Genomic DNA, 23,288 nt, shown 5'->3' with positions numbered 1-23,288 from the left:
ACAAAGCAGAATGGTGTTAAGAGTGTCTTACTCCAGCATGTTCACTTCTTTTGAACCTAGTAACAACCATACATGGGCACAGCTGGGCATGAAGACAGGCTAGAGCTCAAACATCTGAGAGAACTGCAGCAAGCAGAGATCTTGTGCTGCAACCTTTGGCCTCAGAGGGGCTCTTCCACTCTCACCTACTGTACTGCCTTCTTGCCCTTAAGGAGGATTTCTCAACCTTGGCTGCCAACAAATTGCAGGATTTTCCTTAGAGTCCCTCACATGTTGCAGCTGTTGCCCCAAGATGTGCCAGGCAGCCCCTTTTTGTCTTGCAGGGTCTGAAAAACCAGACCAAGTAGATCCAGGGAAGAAGCACAACCTGCTCTGAAGCACTATCCTAGCAACTTGTGCTACTGCTGGGCTCAGAGCCATGTTGTGCTTGATCTGTTGTGTTTCCATCCCCTCCATGCTCAGCAGAGAGATGCCTCCTTCCCCAAGAAGTGCTGGGTCTGTTCTACAAACTGGAACCCCTGTTATAAAAAATATTCTATCATACTGATAAAGAAAGCATACCATGTGACAAGATAGATGAAGCTAAGGAGATTTGGCCAGTTTCTGTTGATGCACTGAGTGTATGGAAAGAGCCTTATGTATTTTCCTGAGTTCAAGAATTCAGTTTGTTTCATGTGCTACATTTGCCTGCAACAAGTTTGAATGCCTTCTGTTCTTTTGTGGGTCCCCAGCACCGAGTCCTGGGGAAGGCTGCATTGTGTTTACAGGGCATTTTGAGTCTCAGAAATGCAGGGGTAGGGTCGTGAGTGATGTGTTATTCTTGTTTCATCACATGCTAAAAAATGTAACCCTTCTCTGAGATAATGTGGCAATTTCGGTAAATACATGCTCTGGACAAGCTCCAGTTTCACATTAGAAGCTACACTGTTTCTTTCTCTGGGTGTAGTGAAAAACTGCAGAAGTCCTGAATGTTTTATTTGAAATCCATTTATTTTAAAATCCACTTTGTTTCCTCATCTTTCTTACCTTCATTCATTTCATAATAGGAGTATTGACAATTTTACAAAGCGACACAAAGCTGCAGTGGTTTGTTGGTTGGTTTTTTTTTGATTTTTTTTTTTTTTTTTTTTTTTTTTTGCATGAAACGAGAATAAACCTCAAATGACAACATTGAAAAAATATACAATATATATATATAATATCTGGGAAGGGATTGTGAGAAACCCCACTCTGAGCCCTATGGCTGGCTCTGCCTCTCAGATTTCCATTCTTTCCAAGACCTGCATCACAGTTTGAACCGTGCCACCATCATGTGTAAGTGCCCTAACACATGTTTCTGGAGAGCCAGATGGGGGGTCAATAACGTGGGGAATGTCCACAACGAGAATGGCAGAAGATGAAGGAACATGGGAGGCAGAAATGATCAATGAGGGAGGAGCACATGTGTACACGGTGGGGGAGGAAAGAAGTTGAAAGTAAGACACCTCCTCCTTCCTGCCATATGTTTTGGGGGGATCCACTGGGTGGGTGTTTTAAAGCTCCTAGTAGCGGTGAGAGATGTCACTTTTGCCGATGATGTGCCGGTCATTCATGTCGCTGCTGTCCGGGGAGTCGGGTGTCTCCGAGTCGGTGCTGTCGTCATCGTCCTCCACGCCCTCGCCAGTTCTGCCCTCCACACTCCCTGCTGCCCTCTCCTGACAGCTCTGGTAGGACTGGGGAGGTGAGATGGGGTAAGGGGAAGGGTCTGACAGCCCAGCTGCCCGCCCAGCCCTGGCCGCAGTGGCCACTCCTCACCTCCATGGGGTTGACGATGATGGTGAGGGCCGAGTCGTCCCAGAACATGTCGCTCTCTTTGCCTCCAGTGCTGGTGTGCCCCGACTCAGCAGCCCCAGGGACCTCTTGCCCCATTCCCCGGCGGTGCAGGGAGTGGATGCGCAGGATGCCGAGGATCACCATAAGTGCCAGGAAGCCCACACACACCACGATGATGACAGTGGCAGCACTGGGGACCACTTTGGAGAAAGAAAGCAAGAAGTTGTGTCTAGAGTCTGTCACAGAGACATGCATTCCAAGCTGACACGCAGGAACTGAGATCCCTGGGCAGAGCCTGGGTCTGTGCAGGAATGTAGCCTGACTTGACTGTGCCCCTGGCACAGGCACTTCCTGTGATGCCAGCCTGGCCTGTAGACTCTGCACATCTTTATCTCAGAATTCGCCAGAATATGTTGCACCCCATATATCTGTATCCTGCTCTTGGGAGGGAGAAATGTGTGCTGAGGACAGCCTCTAAGGGCTCGAGGATGATTTTCAAAGAGAGTGATTTCTGTGCAAGCAGTAGAGAAAGCAAGAAGCCAAAAGATGCCTTCATTGCACATGGAGCAAGTGTGAATGCTATGATGGACTTCTAATAAGTGCTGTGGCAAAAGCCTGGCTTCTCTACAGGAGAAAACCTGAAATTCATCTAAGACCATTAGCCCAACTCCTACATCTTTGTTTTAGGCCTGTAGACTGACCCTCAACTCCCCAGGTAACCACCTTCCCTGCAAAGTCTATTTAGGCCCTCCATGAATTTGTTTGCATGGTTCTGTTCAGCAGGGACAAGTTTGCTACTGCCATCAGGCAGAGCTGGGAAAGGGAGAGGCAAAGGCTGGCAAATGCACAGGCTGCCCCTGCAGTGCAGGGCAGTCCAGCTCCAGTCCTCCAGTCCAGCTGCAGGACTGGACCAGCTTGATATCAGTTACTTAGGAAGCTGCAGCAAAAGCTAGCTCAAAGGTGCCTTGCGTGTCCCCTACAACAGAGGATCAAAATGTCTGTATGTAACAAGTCCTGGAGCTTTCACAGCCCAGGAGGAATTGATGGGAGTGTGGTCATGACTGAGGCACAGGGCTACCAGCACAGACAAACACCTAGTCTAGCTTTCAGGCTTCTCTCTCCTCTGTTTTGGGGGCAAGAATTCTCCTCTTGTCTGTGTGGTGTCATCTGCTGTATTTTCCTGCCTTACTGACCACCACCTTTCTCTCTTTAGAGGAGTCATAGTCTTGACTCACTTTTCTCTCCTGCTCTTGAAGCTTCTTTCAGAAATGACTTTACACAAGCCCACACAGCACCTTTGCAAGGTGCATGAATGAAATCAGCTTACAGTTACTCTTTTTAGACCCTCTGAAGTGTAGAATTCAGTCTGCTTCTACATCAAGAATATCCCACAAGAGGAGGATTGTTGCAGCATGCTCTAAAATACAATTTGACAAAGACTGCAGTCTGCTGGCCAACGATGAGAGGAACAAGACAGTATAATGAGAACAATGATAATGGGTGCAGAGAGCCTGAGAGGAATCCTCCACTATAGGTTCTGCCTGGATGTCAGAAAATGAGCATCCTGATCTAAAAAGATAAACCCAAAAGATAGTGTTACGTACTTGGGTTGTTGTGGGTGCTTGCCAAACTGTGCCCAGACAGCTCTGCAGGTAAATGATGGCCTCGGTGCACAAACTGCTGGGAGCTCAGAATATGGTTAGGATGAGCAGCTCGGTTCATGTTGTGGAGAACATTCACCTGCAGAAAGACCAGAGTGAGGGGACTCTAACCTGTGTCCATGGCACATCCTGTGCATTCCCATGCACCATGTCCTCCCCATGCATGCGGAAGAATCTCTGTATCAGTCTCATACCTCGACAGTAAACTCATTGCTGGAGTAGCGTCCGTTCATCTCAGTGCAGGACAGGTGAAACTTCCTTTCGTAGAGGGCAGCACCGTGGTTGATGTGGTAGGAGACCTGGCGTAGGATCTCCTCGTAAACCGCAATGCTCTCCACACCTGAGACAAGAAGGGTGGGGTGAGGAAGCTCCTGCTCCAAAGTCACCTGGCATCCTAACACTGCAGCAGCTAGAGGTTACAGAGGGATCCAAGGCAATGCTGGGTTCATTAATTTTGGGAAGGGCTCAAAGATGGAACTGGCTGAGGAGGACCTGATAGAATCCCTGCTTGCATTGCTAAAACAAGGAAGGGAAGGAAGGATTGAGAGCAACAGCCCTGTTGCATTCTGGAGAGAACAAAAGTGTTGAACCAGTCCCCAAGTTGTGGGATATGTTGTCCCTGGCATGTCACGCAAAATGCTGCTGACACGTGGGAACACCAAACCCCAAGGAGTAAGTCAGGAGAAGTGATACAGGCCTGGGTGAGAGATGACACCATGTCCCAGTACTTTGTGCTGGAGCAAAAGTGGAGGAAAAGCCACCTCCCCAAGGAAATGGTCAGCGACTTCCAAAAGCCAGGAGTTCAAGAAATGGTTACATCTCAGTGTCACAAAGTACACCAACACATCCTAACGTCAAGTGCTTGTCCCAGTGATGCCTGACAGTTGGTGACAGAGGCACAACTAGCTAGCTATGGCCATGGAGAGGACGTACCTGTGATGGTCAGGTAGGCAGAGGTGTTTACGAGCTCCAGGCCCCGCTGCTGCAGCAGTGCCCCATCCAGGAGCAGGTACTCCCTCTCTGGGTCCAAGTCATCTCCTACCAGTGAGATCTCGCAGCCATCCAGGTTGTGCACAATCTCATCTGACATTCGTGTGTCTGTCACTGAGATGCAAACAGAAAGGAGATATGGCCAGAAAGCCAGACAGCCATCAGAGAAGGAAGGAGTTACTCAGAGGGAAACCTGCTTACCTAAGAGTAAGAGTGCTCACATCATATGTAATTACTTCTCCTTCTCCACCTAGCACTGACCTTAAGTAAAATCACAGTCAGACTAATTACTTGTTTCAGGATGGTTCTAATGACATTATCTATGCACATATTAAAGTCACTTTATTTTAGAACAACATACTATTATCGGTCTGGTTCATGATAACACATCTTGGCTGTAAGGACTTTGTTGACAATGACAGTGTGCAAATTAGGAACAACACTCACACATTCTCAGGCCCTGCACGCTTTTGAAAGCTTTTCCCTGTCTCACACTGTTGGTTACCATGGTTGAGATCTTATCTTCTTTAAAATGGCAACCACATTCAATAACTAACTGCTTTCAGCAGGATTGAGAACAATCTGCTCTTAAGTCAAGGAACTCATCATTGTATGAGGAAAGGCAAAGCTTCTAAACAGAAAAGTAGGAGCAAAAAATCCTATTACCAGAAGAGATAGGAAAGAAGTGAATGGACACACAGAGCACAGACTGCAGAGAAATTATCTGAGCATCATGGAAATAAATTGAAGAACAGGATACTGTAGGGTGTGAGGAAACTGACTGGGAATTCACAGGAATAAGTGAGACAGGAAGAGAAGAAAGGGAGCAGGAAATAAGAAAGAAAGCAGGAGAGAAGGAAGTAAAACGAGACTAAGTAAGTGTAGGAGTAGAGAGAGTAGCAGAGAGGACATCCATCCAGCACTGGATTCAATAAAGGGAAATGTAGGTAAAATGTAAAAGGGATTAGGAATGAGCAGACTGGGAAAGAATTAGGAGAGAGTGAGGCAAAGGAACTGAGTGGATAGAAAAAGTACAGGGAGGAGCAGAAAGGGATAAGAGCCGATTAGCCTACATATTGACAATGTGCCCTGCTTCTAAATTTGTAAAGTCGCGCTTTTGGATGTAATGACAGGGGCTCTGCTTCCTCTGCAGGACCGCAACTCTTGTCTCTTACACCTTGCCCTGTACTCCACTCACCAGTACCATGCCAGTTCTCATCCTTCTTGGCCTCCACCTGGTGGGAAATAGAGCAGGTGATCTGGAGGTTGGGGAACAGGGGAATTCCTTCTGGAGCCTCAAAGTCTGATGCAGGATGAGCAAAGTGGGCATTGCCACTCAGTAGGATCTGGGGGGCATCAGGCTGTAGCACCACAACATAGCCTTCCACATCAGGAATGGAGACACAGGACTCCTCACTGAAACACCTGAAGGAGAGCAGTAGAAAACCTCAGTTGCCCCAAGCTTCCAACAACAATTATAAAAGATCGTGTCCTGCCCACCACTTCCAGGGAAGGTAATATCCTTTTTCACCAGTCCTCCTAAAGCTTCCCTACAGCCTGCCATGCAACACAGGGGTGTGTGGCAGAAGTGACACTAGGATCTGGTGGCTTGGTCATATTGACAAACACAGAGAAAATTAAAACCAGTCCACATGTCTGGAACACTAGGAATGGAGGCAGAAGTTCTGAATAGGCACTAGGAACCAGTACTAGAGTATCCATTTGGATAGTGGATCATTTATCATTTATTTTCAGGAATATTTTTACCCATTTTGAGACTGTTTTAAAATACAATTACTTTAAAATACAAAGTGAGTCAGTGTAACTTTAGTCAAAAGAGAGGCAGGCAACCCTCTTGCTGAACTGAGCCAGAGGTGCTGGTTTGCCCACTCACTTGACAGCAGTGGTGAGCCTGAGTGGCCGGACCCCAGGGGTAGCAAAGCGCAGTGAATTCATGTAAGCCACGTGCTGGATCGCGTGGTTGAAAGTTTCCACATCATCACCCTCCAAGGTGAGCAGGGACTGGGAGGGGTTCACATGAACCTAGAGGTGGAAGAAAAGAAAATACTCATGGTTCCTTGGCAAATGACAGGAGCCCAGGCTGAGAGAGACACATAGGAGAAAGCTGGGGAGCTGTCTGAGGTGGGGGAGCAGGCAAAGTCCTGGGAAGCAAGGCTGGGGAGGAGAGTGGAGGAGACCCATGCAAGCTGGGCAGATGGGCATACCTTCATCCCTTTGCCCAGACTGTCGAAGTCACTGTAATCAAGCCCCTCACGGCAGGCATACAGGCATTCAATAACCTCCCGGCTCTCCAAGCTACCAGGGCGCACAGTGAAGCCAGCCAAGTAACCATGGAAGTAGTGGTGTATCGACAGAGGATCTCCTGAGGGAAACATGGGAGGTGGAGGGTGTGAGAGACATGGCGAGGAAGAGAGCAAAACCACAGAAGCAACAGTGTGAGGGCCATGCAGAGGTAAGGGAGGTAGAGGGGTACAGAGGGAGACGTGGGGCATGGAAAAGCCCAGACAACAAAAGCAACAATTTGGGGGACATACAGATGTCAAGGGAGATAGAGAGGGACAGAGGGTTGAACAGGATATGGAAAAACAAAGACAACAAGAAGAAGACAGGGGATGCTGAAGAAAGATGATGAAAATTTTTGAAATTCCAGATGAGGGAAAGTGAGAAAAACAGACCAACGAAAAGACAAGAGCAGTGAACGTTGGGTAGCATAGAGAAGTTTCTGTCAAACTGCTGAATGCCAGATGGAAACAATTTCTTGTCCCCTTCTCACTCTGCTTCCTGTGAGGGCTTGTAAAAGAAACTACGCATTCCACAGATAGTTAGGGATGAGGTGACATCTCCTGATGTCTCTAATGGCTATTGTGTCCTTCAGAGACCAGCTTTAATGGTCAGGCAAGAGTACTCTTTATCCACACAAAAAGCATACTCCAACTCCCAAAGCAGGCTACAGTCCTTCCATCAGCCTTTTCATGCTCCACAGGTACTAAGGCATCAAGGACCAATCTGCCAAATAAGATGTTTCCTCCCACAGTGGAGGGAGGTGGCAGGACAGGACTGGGGAATATGTATGAGGAAGGCACCATGCAAGAAGTGATAATCATGCAAGAGGGGAAGAGACCCATCTTCTTTCTTTTCCCTACCTTGCACAGAGTCCGTGGCATTCTCGCTTCCTTTGGTTTTCTCTTTGGTTTTCTCCTCTGCAAAAGGAGAACACCTGGATGAGCAATAAGGCACTGGAAGATGGTAGTTACAGGGTCAGGCAAGTATCTCTACAAGGGCCTGTATTGGCCAGTTCCCAAGAACAGCTCTGTGCCAAGCAGTGCACCCCTCAGCCCTAGAGGCAGCACATCACAGATGACAGAGGGCAGAGTTCCTCTCACAAAGCTGATGCTGAGACTGTAGGACGAGTAACTGACTTAAGGGATAAACTATAGTGTTTGCAGTTTTTCAGTCCTTTCCCAGTGTTATCTATTTTGGGAATTAGCTATGTTCACAACCAGCTATGTCCTCAACATCCCTTAGAGACTCAGATAGCTCCAGGAGAGGGTCCCAAGCTGATCTACATTGGTTGTCTGCAAAACGCCAATCAAGAGAGCACAGAGCTGTGGGGAGATCTCCGACCTCAGAGAAGCAGCAGTAAAGCAAAGATTTGATCTTGCTAGAAATTTCTGCTGGAGTGCAGGCAAGCAGTAGGAAAAGTCCTTTAATTCTGCCCTGCTTCAGTATAGCAGGAGAACTGAAGGATCTGAGAAATGCAGCCTTGCATTCCCATAGAACAGGTTTTAATCTGGTAGTGGCCTAACTTTGTTCTTTACCCAATTTTTGTCTTTCAACCCAATTCCTGTACACAAGGATTTATGACTTTTTCATATCGACCCTCAAGACAGAGAAATCTCCATCAACACTATCAGCAGCACAAATAGGACTGCCTGCTTTCTGGTGAAAGGCTTTGATAGAAATGCTAGTGCCTGAACGAGGTACAGAGTTCCAACTCTCCTCTGCCTGAAAGTTGGTTATCCCTTGCATATTCTATGTCTGCTGTCCAGGAAGGTGCCAGTGACACTGTCCCCTGAGCTGTTACTACCTTGGTCCACGAGGAAGGAAGAGCCACACTAGCTTTGGTGCCAAGCAGGCAAGATGGCTGCAGAGTGATTTGCATCATTTAGTACTGGCTGGTGCTCCTTTCACCTCTCCCGGGTCTCCCTCCACCGCTTTTTCCCCACATGGGGAGATCACAGCTTGGGGAGCGGGCACTCACCGGCCCAGCAGGCCCCGATCATGAGGGAAGGCTCCGGCCGCGGCGGGTGGATGAGGCCGTTGTCGTGGATCAGGGCAGGGTCGTACGAGACGCCATCCACGTACAGCGTGACCGTGGGGAACTCCAGGTTGAGGGCGTAATGGTGCCACTCGTCATCACAGACCTGCGGCAGACAGCAGAGCACGGCGTCAGCAAAGGGCAGAAGGAGAAGGGACATGGGGAGGATGCAAACCCTTCCTCACCTGCTCAAGCTTCCAGAGGAATTTCACAGGCCTTGCGCTTTCCAGCAACGGCCAGTAGAGGAAAGAAATCCGGCAGCCATGCACAGCCAGAGAGTAGTGAGAGTAGCCATCCTCTGCCAGGGACAAGCACAGGGAGTTACGTGTCACACTCCGAGCTGTCCCAGAACCCAGAAGCCCATGCTGCCATGCACGACTGGCACTCATCACCGTGTGCTCAAAGGAGGCTTGAGTGCTCCGAGGAAAAGGGACACCTAAAGAAGCTGTGTTCCTAAGGAGGAACCCCTGCCCCAGTCCTGCTTTGGGATGTCAGAGATTCACCCCTGCAGGGACAATTCCTTCTAAGGAGTTAAGAGGCAGTGGGCAGAAGTGTCACCACCCCGGGAGAAGCCTCACCGCTCCGCACTGTACTGCAGATCACAGTCTCCTCTTCCCGCCTGCCTTTGCTGGGCACCACGGCATGCTTCATCCACACAGACAGGGTGAAGTGGTCACTCAGCCCCTCGTGGCCATTCGGCCCATTCACCACAGGCACCTGGGCAGCCTGGCTGCCATTGAACCAGTAGATGAGGCTGCTGTCCTGGCTGTAGTGCACCGAGAGCCGCGCCGTCCAATTTGCCGTGGGGCTAGGCACTGGCAGCAGGTCAATCTCTCCTGAGGCAGCACCTACCAAGAAGGGAGGGAGTCGGGAATGTTGGCATGGGAGAATAAGGAGCTTGAGAACTGGGGATCAAATGAAGTGGGCACTGGAAGCCTCACTGTAATGTCTCAGTGCACAGAGAGATAAGGAGTTGCCTAAAGGACTTCTCCTGTCTGGAGAAGAATGGTGACTTTTTGTTCAGTGCTGAGGGAAGTCCCACAGACTCTGCGTGCTGGGACAATGCACAGAAATCTCTGTATTCCCATCAAGGAAAGCACAGGTAGTCCTTTATAAAACTAGAAAATTGTGGAAGTGTTCAGTGCCAGGTTGGATGAGACTCTGAGCAACCTGGCCTATCTCTGGCAGGGATGTTGGAACTAGAGGACCTTTAAGGTTCCTTCCAGTCCAAATCATTCTGCGATTCCATGAGATATGGGCAGGAACATCCACTGCCCCTCAGTGCAACACACAAGCTCGGTGTTCTCCCACCCCAGTGACCACAGCAGACATGAGGAATGTGTTCCCCGGCACCTCTGCTGTGTGAGGAGCAGGGTGCTGTGCCACAGCCGCCCTCAGCCCATTGGAAAGAACCAATTCACCACAGAGTTTGCGCAGGGACTTCTCAGAGTAGTTATCCCGGTCACAGCCCTTGGCCACATGGTTTGTCTGCAGCTCCACGGTGGCCTGGATGTTCCACAGTGGCTCATCACAGGTCTCCAGGTGAATGGTGGGGAAGAGCGCGAGGCTGCCTGCACCAGGGGTATACTCAATCCTCTTGTTCCAGCCTAATGGGAAGGAGTGAAAGTGAGGGATTAGGAACTGCCAAGGACACAAGGTCAGAAAACCTGGCATACACACAAGTGGCATCTATGGATTAGTCCAAATTTTTGGCCCTCTCCACATTGGAAACACAGCTTTATGCAGCTGGCATCAATACATGGAAAGATTTCTTAGAAGCACAGAATCTGAGGTCCCAGCTTCCACAGCTTATACTGGTGTGTCACCACTCTATGGTTGATCAGCCTCTCTTATCAGGCAGAGCAGGTGTTTAGCTGCATTGATTTCCCCTTAATTCTAATTGACTAAGGTGATCCTGCAGGAGCACATCACCACTGGAAAAAACACCTTCCAGAAGAACAGCCCCAAAAACATAGACTGCTGAATACAGTCTATGAGCCTTATCAAACACATGGCAGCTCAGAGAAATCCAAGGAATGATTTTATAATGTTAGAATTTACCTTTCAGTGCCTTTGCAAAAGACTTAGACATCTGCTGTGTCCCCTGATGGAGATGGGCTGGTGCCAGAACTGAACCATATATATGGGCATACAAATTTATATGTGTATATACAAACATTTGTGATGAGCAGGACTGAGTAGTAGCTGAGCAAAAGCAAAGAGAAGAGATAAATATGTTTGGAGGTTTCTTACCCTGCCAGCTGGGCTTGCAGGTGGGTTTCACCTGGATTTCCACTTCAGCATCATCAGAAGCTCTCTTCTTTCCACAGTCATAGGCTGTCACTGTGAATTTGTAGACACGATCTGCACTGTACTGCAGTTTCTCCGTGTTCTCGATGTTCCCTGGTTTGCAAAACAAAGAGATCAAGGTAGAGGACAGGCAGTCTCCTCAAAGACGTTCCTTCTAAAAATCACTCATATCTTTGATCAATGACAAAAACACCCAAGAAAGAGTTGAGTCACTCTGCCCAGTGTCACTTTGTAACAAGTTATATCATCCCACAAAATGGATGCTGCTGCTCTCTCCAGGACAGATCAGCAGTGCTGGAAAATTTATACAACACAGCTCTGCCTTCAGATGGGGCTGGCAGAGAAGGAGCAGAGCAGGAGAACAGAAGTGATGTGCACATGGTGGGTGTGGATTCTTACCATCATTGTCGATGAGGAAGGGAATATTTGGGGTCAGGATCTCATAGTAGCAGATCTGGCTGTACTGCGGCGAGCAGTCCCCGTCGATGGCCTCCACACGCAGGATGCGGTCGTACAGCTTTCCCTCCGTCACTGCCACGCGATACAGCTTCTCCACAAAGACGGGAGCAAACTCATTCACATCGTTTACTCGCACGTGCACTGTGGCCCTGATGCAGACAGACATCAATAAGAACTGATGGGCTGATTACGAGCCATGCACCACCTAAATTTCAAAGGCGTTATTTTAAAGAGCACCACTCTGATTTCCAGCTGTCAAAAGCAAGGACAAGGAAAGACACCTTGATTTCAGTGCAGCAATGCTGTCACACAGGTGCTTGGACAATGGTTTCCAACCACTCAGAAAGAGCTAAAGTAATAATAATGCAATCTGGACCTCCTACCTCTATGCAACAATGTAAAACACCACTTTTAGAAACTGCTGTCAAACAGCCCTCCTTTCTGTATTCACTCATGTGACAGTCAGTGAACATTTCTCTTTGGGTCTTCTTAGCATGTTGAGTTACAATGTCATGGCTAAAGAAAAATACTTCTGGCTAAACAAAGTGTTTCCACAGCAACTTTCCTTTGCCTTCTTGTCACAGATCACATTTTGCAGCATGCATCAATGTCTGCATGAACTTACTTGTGTGATTTTTTGGTATTTGCACCATCAGGTCCCTCTCCACAGTCATAGGCCTGGATGGTAAATGTGTGCTCCTTATGCGCTTCACAATCCACTGGCTCCTTGGCCCGGATCAGCCCCTCTCCTGTAGCTTTGTCCAGGATCACAGCTTCAAAAGGTACCCCTGACCCATGGATCCTGAAGCCACAGATTTCACCTGGTACACACAAAAAAAAAGAGGAAGGGGAGAAAGGGGAGAAAGAAAAGGACTAAGGAGAGCACATTACATCCCTTTATTTCCTTTCCCATATTTTCTTCCTTTCTAAGTCACACTTTCTGTTCTCCCCCATTATCATCCTTCATTTTGAGCAGTTTTTGACTCCCTAGGATTTCCTCCTGCTATCCCTTACAGCCATTAATGGTGCAGATTGCCATCTACTGGAGAATACTCCCACGGCAAGAAGTCCTGACCAGCATCAGCAAAGATTGAAGGTTACAAGGCTCAAGCTACATTTATTAGTGCTACACAGTCGTGGGGGAGCACCTTATTTCCCCTCCACATCCCTCCCTCTGGGGAGGCAAAACGGGCCATATACTGCAGATAGCCAGAGCATGAAGATCCACTATGTCTCATCCACCCACACACGCAGGATGCGCAGAGTACCGCAGGGAGCTGCAGATAGGGTCACCTAAACCCTAAAATTCAGCTCACAGGGACCACATTTACTCTCCCAAAGCTGAAGAAGAATGCATGAGGAAACTCCAGGCGTGGTCTAAGCAAGTACTAGGAATACAACCCTTGAAAGCCTGGACTGTTGTTCTGGGGATTTGTGCTCACTGTGAGGGGATGTAGCACTGCCAAGGAAGTGTGCCCTACCAGCTTTCTCCAGGGCTCACAGACTCAGCACTGTGCATGTGATCTTTGGAAATAGCAGAACTGCGTCAAAAAGTAGCTGGCTCCACCCTCAGTTCCTCTCCCCAAGGAAACAGCTCACAGCATCCTAAATCAAGCTGTGCCCAAATTGCCTCCAGACTTCACTAGGGACCTCCTCCGGAACAAGGTTTGGAGGTGATTGCTTCCTGAAGAGAGGTAGGATCCAGCACAGGGGTGAATGTCATTGTGTCCCTGTCTGTCCATAAGTCTGTCCCTGCCCTCCACCTTGGCAGAGCTGTTCCCACCTACCTGCATAGCGCAGTGGGGCATCTTTGTCCAGCGCAAACAGCGGCGGGTTGAGCAGGACGGTGTTGTCATTCTCCATGATGATGCCCTGATACTCGGCTTCAATCCATGGTTTGTGCTTGTTTGCTGGGGCAGATTTGGGGTAAGGGATGGAGGACAGAAATGTATTAACCACCAAGTGCAGATTCAGTAGGAAAAGAGAAGAATTTCATCCCCTGGTAAGTAACAACCACCCCTCACCACCTTCTTCTCTAGAAATAAAGATATCTAAAATAGGCTGGGAGAAAAAAGTTCTCTTTATTTAGTTCTACTCATGGGAGACCTCTTCAGAAACAATGTGTTCCTTCTAATGTCCTCATTACTATCTTATTAAAAATAGGTGGAGAGACACCTGGGTGCCCAGAAAAGCTGGAGCAGCTAAAAAAAGTGAACTCAAGAAGCAGAAGTAACCTCAGCCTGGAGACATATTTCAAATACTAAACCCTTTAGCTCAATGAAGCCACAATGGAAGGATCCAGCCAACATCTTCCCCTGGGGTATACCCAGGGGACAATGCAGGCATTATCACTTCTGCCTTGCACCTTCTAGACTAAGGCCCAGGACCTACAGAGACATGCCCAGGTACACCTTCAGTCAGCCATCCTATGCACATAACAACCTATTCTGAGACCCCCTTGCTCTTTCATTTCCCACTCCATGGTGAGCACCATATTCTTTTGGGTCCTCCTTGCTAATCCCATTGGCTGGAGCCCAGCCAGGCTTGGCATGGAGGCAGCAGCCAGCAGGAGGCTCTGAAAAATGTCACAGGCCCAGAAATAGCAAATTAATCTTTATCACACAGGCTCCGGGGCAGGGAAAGGGAGAAATAAAGGGTTGGGGGGAGGGAAGGGGAGGGGATAGGAGGGGAGAGAGGAAAAAAAAATCATTACAAATTACAAACCCCTCCCCCATGCCCACTCCCTGCCAAATGGGCCTCAGAGATTATATTACATGGCCTAGTTACAACCCCCATTCCCAGATAATCCCCCACTCTCCCACCCCCTGGAGACCAAGATTTATTACAACCCAGCAACACTTTGAGCACAGCATGGCTCAGAGCTGGTGGGGAGCAGGATACAGAGCCATTCCCCTCAAGGGCACTACTTCCAATATGTTGAATCCATCCTCTGCAGCACAGCGTCCTCTGAAAGGCCATACTGGCATGGCCTCATGTTGACTCAAAAGGCGCAGCATCCTGTGCAACCAAGCACTTGTGCATTTCAGGGCCAGGGAGTGCTGCCAGGGTGGCTGAGGGGCCAGCAGGCAGGGTGACAGGTCAGCAAGGGGATGTCCCAGCAGGGCAGAGCGGGCAGATCCAGCCTGGTGTGGCAGTGAAGAGCGTGGGTTGGCACTTCTCCACCACCGTATTGATTGAGATTATAAAGCATTGCGTAGGAAATCCAGAGAAACATCCATCCTGCTCAGTATGCAGGTGGAATCCTCCCTGTGTGCAAGTGCCCGCGTCTCCCCCTGCCCGCCCATTGTCCCCACCGGATTCCATTCTGTTCCGGCTCTATCCCTGTGCCACACCACCGAGGTGGGGAACCAGAGCTATAAATGCCAAATGTGCCCTGTTGCTGGGGTAACAAGCTGATGGTACAGAGATAAATCCTTTGCTGCATCCACCTGCAACTTGGGAATCACCAATCTGATTTCTCGGGAAATGAGTTGTTGAAGAATAGAAAAACATTTTAGAAATATTTTTAGAATACAGACTCCTACCAGGATGCAGACTCCTACCAGCTTCAAGAAAGCTCTCGTCAATCTATTATAATTTGCCAAAGGTGGGTAGATGTTTCCGAGTGCAAATTCACAAAGGAGAGGCAGAATCCAGAGCATGACGGGCCTTTCCTTGCCACCGAGCCCCATGGAAGCAGAGCAGAACAAATAAATGCCCCTGCCAATGTCAGGGTACACACAGCTCTGCGGTGCACCCACCCCGTAGCCCCGACTCTTCCAAGGCATGGAAAGCACCCTAAGGTGTTACATTCCCCAGTGAGCCCAGAGTCCCTCAATTGTTTACAGATTTTCCCACCCTGTCAGATTACCAACACACTGACTCCCCTCGGATCAACCTCTCAGGCTTGTCTCTACAGACACAGACGTAGAAACCTACACCTTTCTCCATCACTCTGTGTGCTCAGAGAACATCTGCATGCAGAAGGTTACAGCTGTAGCGCTGGGGTGATTTGGGGGTCTTTCATCTTTATCACATAAAATACATAAAATCAACCTGTATCGTTAATGCATAACTATGCATAAACAGTTCCTATGGACAGATTGTAGATGGATGAACTAGGACTGGAAGATGGAGCTAGGGAATGTGTTTTACGAACTGCAGGGGACTGAGCAGAAACAACATAGTCTCTCTCAGCGTGCTAGGGAAGGGATGGAAATTTAAATCCACCCAGTGATAACTAAACAAAAGCAAGACAAGTGGGCGGAAAAGGGGAAAACGCGAGAGGAGCGCTAGGAGACTAAAGAATGGAGAAAAAAGCGGTAGTACGATGACAGATGGACAAAGTAGAGAATGAGGATGGGATGGCATGAGAACGCACGAAGGGGCGAAGAAAGCCGGGGCCGCCGGGGACCGCGGAGATGCCCCGACAAAAACGTGCCGGGCGAAGGCGGCGGGCAGCGCGGAGCCGCACCGCCACCGCGGGGACGGATGGACGAGCCGCGGCCAACGTGTCCCTCCAGAGCCCCTCCGCGGGGGCCGCCGGTGGGTCCCAGCGGAGCGCCCGCCGCCGCCCGGGACCGTGCCCGCGGCGCTCCGCCGCTCACCTTTGTTGGAGGCGCTGCCGGGCAGCGCGGCGCAGAGGCAGATCAGAGGGAGGAGGACGGCGGCGCGGGGCCGAGGGTCGCCCATGGCGGCGGCGGCGGCGGCGGGTCCCGGCAGGACCCACGCCCTCGCTCCCGCGGCGGCGGCGCGCAGGGACGGCGGCACCTCCGGCAGCGCTCCGCGCCCCGCCCGGCCCCGCCCGCACTGCAGCATGACGTCACGGGCCGCGGGGCGCGCAGCCAATGCGCGCGGCCGCCGCGCCAGGTGCCGCGGGACGGGGATGCGGGACCGGGATGCGGGACCGGGATGCGGGATGCGGGACGGGGATGCGGGATCGGGATGCAGGCAGGGCGCGCCCGCCGCTCCTCGCCTCCCCCCTGTGGGACAGGCAGTCCGCGGAGCGCGGGACGGCTGCGGGCGCCTGCCCGTGGAGGGGCGGAAGCTTCGACAGTGGGGCGGCTGCTGAGGGACGAGAAGGGCGTGGAGATCGGGGGGATGCGGGGACAAGGGGCTGCAGACCGCACCCGGAGCCCGGGCTCCGGCTCGGCAGGGCGGAGCTGCAAGCTTGCCGCCGCCTCTCCCCGACGGCGTGTCCGCGCCGTGGGGAGCGCAGGCCGGGGCACCGCTCCGACGAAGCTCCCAGACACCGGCGTCACGGTGTGTGGAAGGGCCGGAGAGGCAGGGTTCCTTGGCGCTGGTTGAAGTCCAGAGTTTAATACGAGCAGCCCCCGAGGAGGGCGGAGGGTGAGGAGGTAACTCGCCGTCCTTACGTCCTGCCCAGCCGAGGCGGAGATGCTGTAGCAGGGGCCGTCCCGGCCCTTTCCGCGCCCCCCGGTGCGGGGACTCTTACAGCGGCGGGGGGCGCGGGGATCGGGCCGCTCCGCAGCGCTCCCCGCACCGCGGGAGAGCCACCGGTCCGCTCGGCGAGCCAGCTCGGTCCCAGCTCCGCTGCTGCCCAGCTGCTTGCGCTCTTTTCTCCGCGCCGTCCGCCGCGTCCCACTGCCCCGGCATGCCTCCCAACCTCACCGGCTATTACCGCTTCGTCTCCCAAGAGAACATGGACAATTACCTGCGGGCTTTAGGTAACGCTTCCCATCACGCTCTCTCCTCCCCTTTAGTTCCGTTCTGTATCTCCAAAAAGTTAAGAGTCGGAAAGGGAAAGGAGGAAGGGAATTCAGAACCTTTCGGTCCTTCTGTCTTCTTACCATCTTTTTTGTGCTGTGGTAGTAGGAGAAAAGAGGTACTATGGCTGATGCTCCTTGGCTAAAACAGTGGAGGAGCTCTGCTGGAGGAAGGGCCCAGGTCGTCCACACATCTCCCTTCTCTCTCATCCTCTAGATATCAACGTGGTCCTGCGAAAGCTGGTCTGCCTACTGAAGCCGGACAAAGAGATTATCCACACGGGTGATCACATGGTCATCCGCACTATCACCTCCCTGCGGGACTATGTTATGGATTTCGACCTGGGAGTCCAGTTTGAGGAAGACCTGGGACCCGTGGATGGACGCAAGTGCCAGGTGAGAAACCCAAGCAGTGCAGTTTCACAAGGGATTGGGGTGTGCTAAAGAGTTCAGGGACTTGCTCTGTTTTTTGACTCAATACCCAGGTGAAAACCAAGCCCAAAGTTGGCATGCCCCTGCAGGTCCAGGAGTAAGTGATTTTATGAGTAAATCAGTCGCTGCAAAGAGAATAAGCTGCAAAGAGCCAGAAACCAGTTCCCTGGGATCCGGAGGATATTATCCTCTGGAGCAAAGCCCTGAAAAGATAGAATGTCAGGCCACTTGGCAGAACCCTGTTGTTGCACTTGGAAGCCAGAGGGTCATTCACCTCCCACAAAGACCATCTGTCCTAAGGAGCCACTAAAGAGCCACCAGATCAGGGACTGCATTTGACATTGTGTTGGAGAGGAACAGCCAGTGTCATCACTGGAAACATGTATCACCCCGATCCACTTGTCTCAGGACCATGTCTCCCCCTCTCCTTCCCTTCAGACAACCGTGTCCTGGGAGGGGGATCAGCTGGTGTGCGAGCAGCTCGGAGAGAAGAGGAACCGAGGCTGGAGGCACTGGTTGGAGGGGGACCAGCTGCATCTGGTAAGGAGGGGTCCAGTGCAGCTTGCAAAATCCCAGTCACAGCGAGTGGGGGGGACACAGTGTGGGTGCTGTTTGCTCTGAGCCAGCCCTGCAGTTTCCTTCCACCTTCTCTCAGACTTCATCCCCGGCTCTGCGGGGGGCAGCCACCGCTTCACACAAACATCCGCCTCCAGGGTTTAAAAGTTAAACTCAAAAAGTTAAACAGTTCAACAAAGGCGATGTCCCTCCCCTGCCCTGCAGCTAGACCCGCAGGGGCTTTGGGAGGGTCTGCGGTGCATCAGCGTGTGGCCTGGGAGGAGGGCTGGCAGAACTGGGGAGAGACAGGAGGGGATCCAACCTAAACTCCTCTTTTGCCTCCCTTTTCCCAGCGCATGACCGCTGAAGACGAGGTCTGCGTCCAGGTTTTCCAGAAGGTGAAGTGAGCGCTCCCCGCAGAGATGCCCGGACGGGACCCGCGCTCCCCAGTGCGAGAAAGAAAAAGAAACAAGACCCGAGCGAGCCGAGCCCATCCCGTAGCAGCGTGTTTTCTTGAGCCTCGCCCACCGGCCGGCAGCGGCCGGGGGTCACGGCTGGGCCGGGCCGGCGGGAGCGGGAGGCGGGGAGCGGGATGGGCCGGGCGGGGAGGGCGCCGGGCCGCCGGCGGCGCCGAGGCTCCTTTCAGAATAAGAGCGGACTGGGAGGAGCAGCCAGCCCGGCCCCCGCAGCTCCTGCGCTCCTCCTGCTGCCCCCAGCGCTGCCGAACCCCGCCGTGCCCTCCGGGAATGGGGGGGATGGGGGGGTGGTGCCCGAGTGGGCAAGGGTAGCTCAGGCTGCTTCTGCAGCCATCACCTGCCGGCTTCTCTGCTCCTCTTGTGAGGCTACACGTTCTTTCTGGGATGGTGGGATCCTAGAATCATGGAGTAGTTTGGGTTGTAAGGATGTTAAGATCATTTAGTTCCAGGCCTCCCGTGGAATTCAAGAAGAATTTCTTCAGAGAAAGCATTGTCAGTCATTGAAATGAACTACCCAGGGAGGTGGTGGTGTCACCATCCCCAGAGGTGTTCACGAGATGATTGGATGTGGCTCTTACTGCCATGGTCTCGCTGAAAAGGTTGATGATCGGTCAAAGGTTGGATTTGATGATCTTGGAGGTCTTTCCCAACCTAAGCGATTCTGTGATTCTGTGACATTGCACTTAGATCACTGTCCTAGTTTAGGGCAAATTTGGGGAAAACCCTCTGAAAGGAGCCCTCAGGAAATAAACCCCCACGGCCCCTCCCCACCCACCTGGTTGAGGGAAAAATTTCCCCTGAGAGAGAAGTGGAAAAGAACCTGTTTATTCAACGAACAAAGCACTCCCCAGCACCAAAACAATTAACAACACCAGATGACAGCAAAACTCTTTCACCCCTCTGAAGAGCTGAACAAATCCAGAAAGTCTTTCTTGGGAGTGGTCGCCCGGGTCTGGACGCTGGGGATTGCTCTCCAGCACTGGGGATGGCTGCTGCAGATCACAAAGTGCAGGCTCCTGGTGTTCCTTGGTGTTTCCCAGATCCCAGTCCAGAGCAGGTTGGATGGTGTTCAGGAAGAGGAAAGGAAAAAGCAACAGTCCAGGGAAAGAATTGGACTGCTTAGCTAACCTAACTAGGAAGCAAAGGCAAAAGCAGAAGCAAGCAAAGCAAGCAAGCAGGCAAAGCAAGCAAGCCAAGCAAGCAAGCAAGCAAAGCAAAAGCCAGCCAGCCAGCCCTAGCCTTTTCTAGACAGCAGACCATGGGGGGAGGTGAACCAGATGATAACACGGCAAAACAAACCTTCACTTTCAGAGTCAGTTCTGAAAGCACAGAACATAATATCAAACGTAAACAGAACATACTATTGGAGATACAAACACCGTAACGTCACCCTAGGAGGCTTAAAGCCTCATCCAACCTGACCTTGAGCACTTCCAGGGATGTGGCAGCCACAGCTTCTTGGGATCCTCAAGTAGGATGGATAGGAAACAGAACCTGTCCTTCAGAGTCTAGGATTCTCATGTGGTGGTGTGAAGTGAGAGGGCTGGAGTAATCAGCCCCATGTTCACCGCCTTCCTGAGAGGGTCCCATGGGTGAGGAAGGGTCAGGATCTCTTCATGGGGTAAGAATTCACAGCCACCAACCTTCCTTCTGGCATTCTTGGTGGAGTCTCCTCACAACCATCATAGCTCCGCTGGTTCACACCTATCTGCAATTGGAGACCAATTGCAATTGGAAACCAGAGGAGGCAAAGTCCCCTGAAAAGCCAGACCCATGCCACAAAGAGAGGTGTTCTTTAATTATGACACCAGATGGGATGGGCATCAGTCCACAGGCAATTATTTCTGAAAAATGCTTGTGGTTGCCCTCCAACAAAAGATTGAAAGGCAGGGTACACATAAATGTGCAGCTACTGATGCCACAGAGAACCAAGAGGTTGGCATATTTTTAAAATATAAGCCCTTTATAGGCTGAAAAAATGCATTTTTTCTGCCAACAGCTCATTTTAAAATAGTATTTTCTGGAGAGCTTCTTTTCAGGGAACTGCAAAGATGAGTGCCATGAGAAAAGCATTACTTCAGAATACGTGATAAGGAAAGTGTTGGGGAGCTGCAGCTGTGCCTGTAGTGTCAACCTCTGATTCTTTACGGTTGTATCTGAGAACATATGAGGCAGGAGCACCCTGTCAGTATCCACAGTCCACAGTTTGAGTGCCAGAATCAAAACCAGCGAGCAGTCAGAACCAGGCCATCCAGCATGTCTGCTCTGTGCAGACCTGCTCAACCCATCACTTCTCCTACCATACCGAACCTCTGCATGACTTTTGTTGAATCATGAAGCTGCAAAAGGCAGACAGCAGCTTGAGCTGGTTCCACTGTTGCCTTCTTTGCACGCTTCTATGCCACGAGAACACACTCAGAACTGCTCCTGATGCCCAGCACCGACCCCACCTCACCATGTCCAGGCTGGTATCTTCCAGACTGTGATCAACAACTAATCAGCTCATTCCAGGCCCTGCACCACAAGCTGATACACTCTCCTCTCCTCTCCTAAGTCTACATTGTGGCTGGATGGCAGACACTATTGCCTTCAGGTGATTAGCCAGACTCTTCTGCCATCCATGTAATTTTCCTGTAAGCCTGAGAGGTGGTAGGCCAAGTAGACTGCTTCTGACTCATTGCCAGCCATCATATATCCATGAGAGCCTCTCTTCTTCAGGAAGCATCTGACTGTGCCAGAACCACAGATAAGAATCATACTCACTTGATGTGGTCCACACTTACAATAATCAGAGGGCACAGTACTGCAACATATTCCAGGGCTTCAGGTAGTAGCTGCCAGCATTAATAATCCAGTCTTTTCTTTTGTTATCATGCTATATGTGTGATGCCTAAGTCAGATGGTGACTTTACCCAACAGCACTATGTTGCTGAGACGTGAGGCTATGGGAAGTGAGGATGCCTCTGTAAAGCAGGGGAAAGTTGTGATATTGGGAGGACACAGGTGGGAGGAGGTGTGATATTGGTGAGTGGCTGGTGCTGCAGAACTGTGTACCCCTCAGGGTGTTACACTTGGTTTTGCTCCTTGATTTAGAAGACACAGAAATAGGCTGCCAAGATGCTGTTGCTGCTGCTCACCATCTCATATCAGAGGAAAGACCCACTCTTTGACTCCTGAACCTTCTTTTGGTCTTGATCATCCTCTCCCTATCAGCCAGAGCTGCCAAAGCTGCATGATTTGTCTGAAAGAGTGCTGAGCCACTGAACAGCACAGGCCTGACTGTGTGAAGGCCAAGCCAAATGGCAGTGTCCCCAGAAGGCTCCAACCAAGCCTTTGGATACTTTGGGTAGTCAAACCAACAGGGCTGAGGGTACGCTGCTTCCCTGGGGAAGCAGCTCAGTGTTTATAGATGAGCCTGGGTCTGGAGTCCTGCTGTGCTGTAGGGCAGGTGGTGTAGCTGTAGGAGGCCAAGCAGAGGTAATTCTCTGCCCTCCTTGACTCAGGCTTGAGGATAAAGTATGCAGCTCCTTCTCCTCTGTGGATGAGAGGATCTAACCTGCATGCCAGAGGAAATTTTCACGGTTTCTGAGTCTCTAGAGCAGATTTCTTTCCAATTACCTCCTGCAATACACTGTATTCAAAGCAGGGTTCTTGCACCATGAGAGAATGTTGGTGTTCTGAAGATCTACAGTTTTTCTACTTTCCTCTGATATTGTCTGTATTTACTGTCCAGACCACTTGTAGTGCAGCTGAGGCCAGCAGACAGCAAATGGGGGCTGGTTTTGGCTTTCTGTGGCCCTACATATATTCCATGGTTTTACAGGAATTCTGCCCCTAAGCAAAGATGGGTACCGTGGTGTTTCTTGGCCCCAGCCTAACACGAAGATTGCACAGAGCATCTGAAGGGGAACGCCACCAGTGGGAGCACTGGAGCAGGACCGAGGATGTAGCTGTGCTGTGTTTGTGCCATCTTTTTGGGATAATAATTCAAAGATATTTGATGAACACGTTCTCTAGTACACTTCCATAAATATCCCAAAGATGCTTTCTTCATTCTTTTAAACACTATTTTCATCTTCATTCAACATGTTTTTGTGGCTGTGAATTACTTCCTCTGATTTCAATGTGAGACACTTCCTAACCTCTCTGAAGCCACTCATAATTCTAAGAAAAAACACTAAAATTATGTTTTATCTCTTACATCAAAGCCTGAAAGCCAAGAAATTTTAAACTTCATAAAACTGGGGACACAAATATGTGTCTTGGGCACTATGTTGTTAAAATCCTGAAAGGGGTTTTTGGGTAGATATATTTTCTCATTTCCTCATGAAATAGAGGGCCTTATCTATCTATCTTGGTTCTCCTAAAAATGCTTGCAGAAGAAACATCAAGAGGGGTCCTTGAAAAGGGATTTGTTCTCAGAATGCCTTTAATTCTGCAGACTTTCATTTTTCTTAATATCTTTTTAAGTCAAGTGCCTGAGGCTTCTTGCTTTTCTTGAAAATGATCCCAATTCCCAGCCCCCCTC

At 50.5% G+C, this 23,288-nt stretch overlaps 2 protein-coding genes and 1 long non-coding RNA gene across 4 annotated transcripts; 1 reads left to right on the top strand and 2 right to left on the bottom strand.

Annotated features, from left to right (window-relative positions):
• Positions 1 to 971: 971 nt before the first annotated feature.
• Positions 972 to 16,389, bottom strand: CLSTN3 (calsyntenin 3). The gene is made up of 18 exons (XM_030267390.4): positions 16,179 to 16,389; positions 13,359 to 13,481; positions 12,197 to 12,392; positions 11,512 to 11,720; positions 11,056 to 11,205; positions 10,224 to 10,409; positions 9,381 to 9,650; positions 8,988 to 9,100; positions 8,746 to 8,908; positions 7,628 to 7,684; positions 6,689 to 6,846; positions 6,358 to 6,506; positions 5,662 to 5,888; positions 4,407 to 4,577; positions 3,668 to 3,813; positions 3,417 to 3,552; positions 1,795 to 2,012; positions 972 to 1,712 (listed from the first exon to the last, which is right to left on the bottom strand). Exons 1-18 carry the CDS (start codon positions 16,387 to 16,389, stop codon positions 1,542 to 1,544), a joined length of 3,054 nt encoding a protein of 1,017 aa, XP_030123250.4. The 3' UTR covers positions 972 to 1,541.
• Positions 16,357 to 18,777, top strand: RBP5 (retinol binding protein 5). 2 transcript variants are annotated; one of them, XM_072925990.1, is made up of 4 exons: positions 16,357 to 16,440; positions 17,515 to 17,693; positions 18,168 to 18,269; positions 18,638 to 18,777. In XM_072925990.1, the coding sequence occupies exons 1-4, from the start codon at positions 16,419 to 16,421 to the stop codon at positions 18,689 to 18,691; spliced, it is 357 nt and encodes a 118-aa protein (XP_072782091.1). In that variant the 5' UTR covers positions 16,357 to 16,418; the 3' UTR covers positions 18,692 to 18,777. The 2 variants fall into 2 exon arrangements, with proteins under 2 accessions (XP_072782091.1, XP_002196118.3); XM_002196082.6 differs by lacking the exon at positions 16,357 to 16,440 and adding an exon at positions 16,958 to 17,258.
• Positions 17,079 to 17,514, bottom strand: LOC121469523 (uncharacterized). Its single transcript, XR_005979648.2, has 2 exons — positions 17,382 to 17,514; positions 17,079 to 17,301 (listed from the first exon to the last, which is right to left on the bottom strand). It is a non-coding gene; the product is annotated as an uncharacterized lncRNA (long non-coding RNA).
• Positions 18,778 to 23,288: the final 4,511 nt, after the last annotated feature.

The sequence above is a fragment of the Taeniopygia guttata genome, chromosome 1, assembly GCF_048771995.1.
Source record: "Taeniopygia guttata chromosome 1, bTaeGut7.mat, whole genome shotgun sequence".
In the NCBI taxonomy this organism is placed as follows: Eukaryota; Metazoa; Chordata; class Aves; order Passeriformes; family Estrildidae; genus Taeniopygia; species Taeniopygia guttata.
The sequence above is the reverse complement of the archived record's forward strand: the minus strand, read 5'-3'. Positions and strand labels throughout refer to the sequence as shown.

Bases quoted from the DNA above. Each gene is read 5' to 3' on its own strand.
- CLSTN3 (XM_030267390.4), bottom strand. From the start codon at position 16,389: ATGCTGCAGTGCGGGCGGGGCCGGGCGGGGCGCGGAGCGCTGCCGGAG. The intron at 9,651-10,223 runs GTGAATTGGTTC...CCTTCTTGGTAG, and splicing joins GTCCCTGCGCAAACTCTGTG to GTGCTGCCTCAGGAGAGATT. The intron at 4,578-5,661 runs GTGAGTGGAGTA...TTTGCATCTCAG, and splicing joins TGAGAACTGGCATGGTACTG to TGACAGACACACGAATGTCA.
- RBP5 (XM_002196082.6), top strand. From the start codon at position 17,186: ATGCCTCCCAACCTCACCGGCTATTACCGCTTCGTCTCCCAAGAGAAC. The intron at 17,259-17,514 runs GTAACGCTTCCC...CTCATCCTCTAG, and splicing joins CAATTACCTGCGGGCTTTAG to ATATCAACGTGGTCCTGCGA. The intron at 18,270-18,637 runs GTAAGGAGGGGT...CCCTTTTCCCAG, and splicing joins AGGGGGACCAGCTGCATCTG to CGCATGACCGCTGAAGACGA.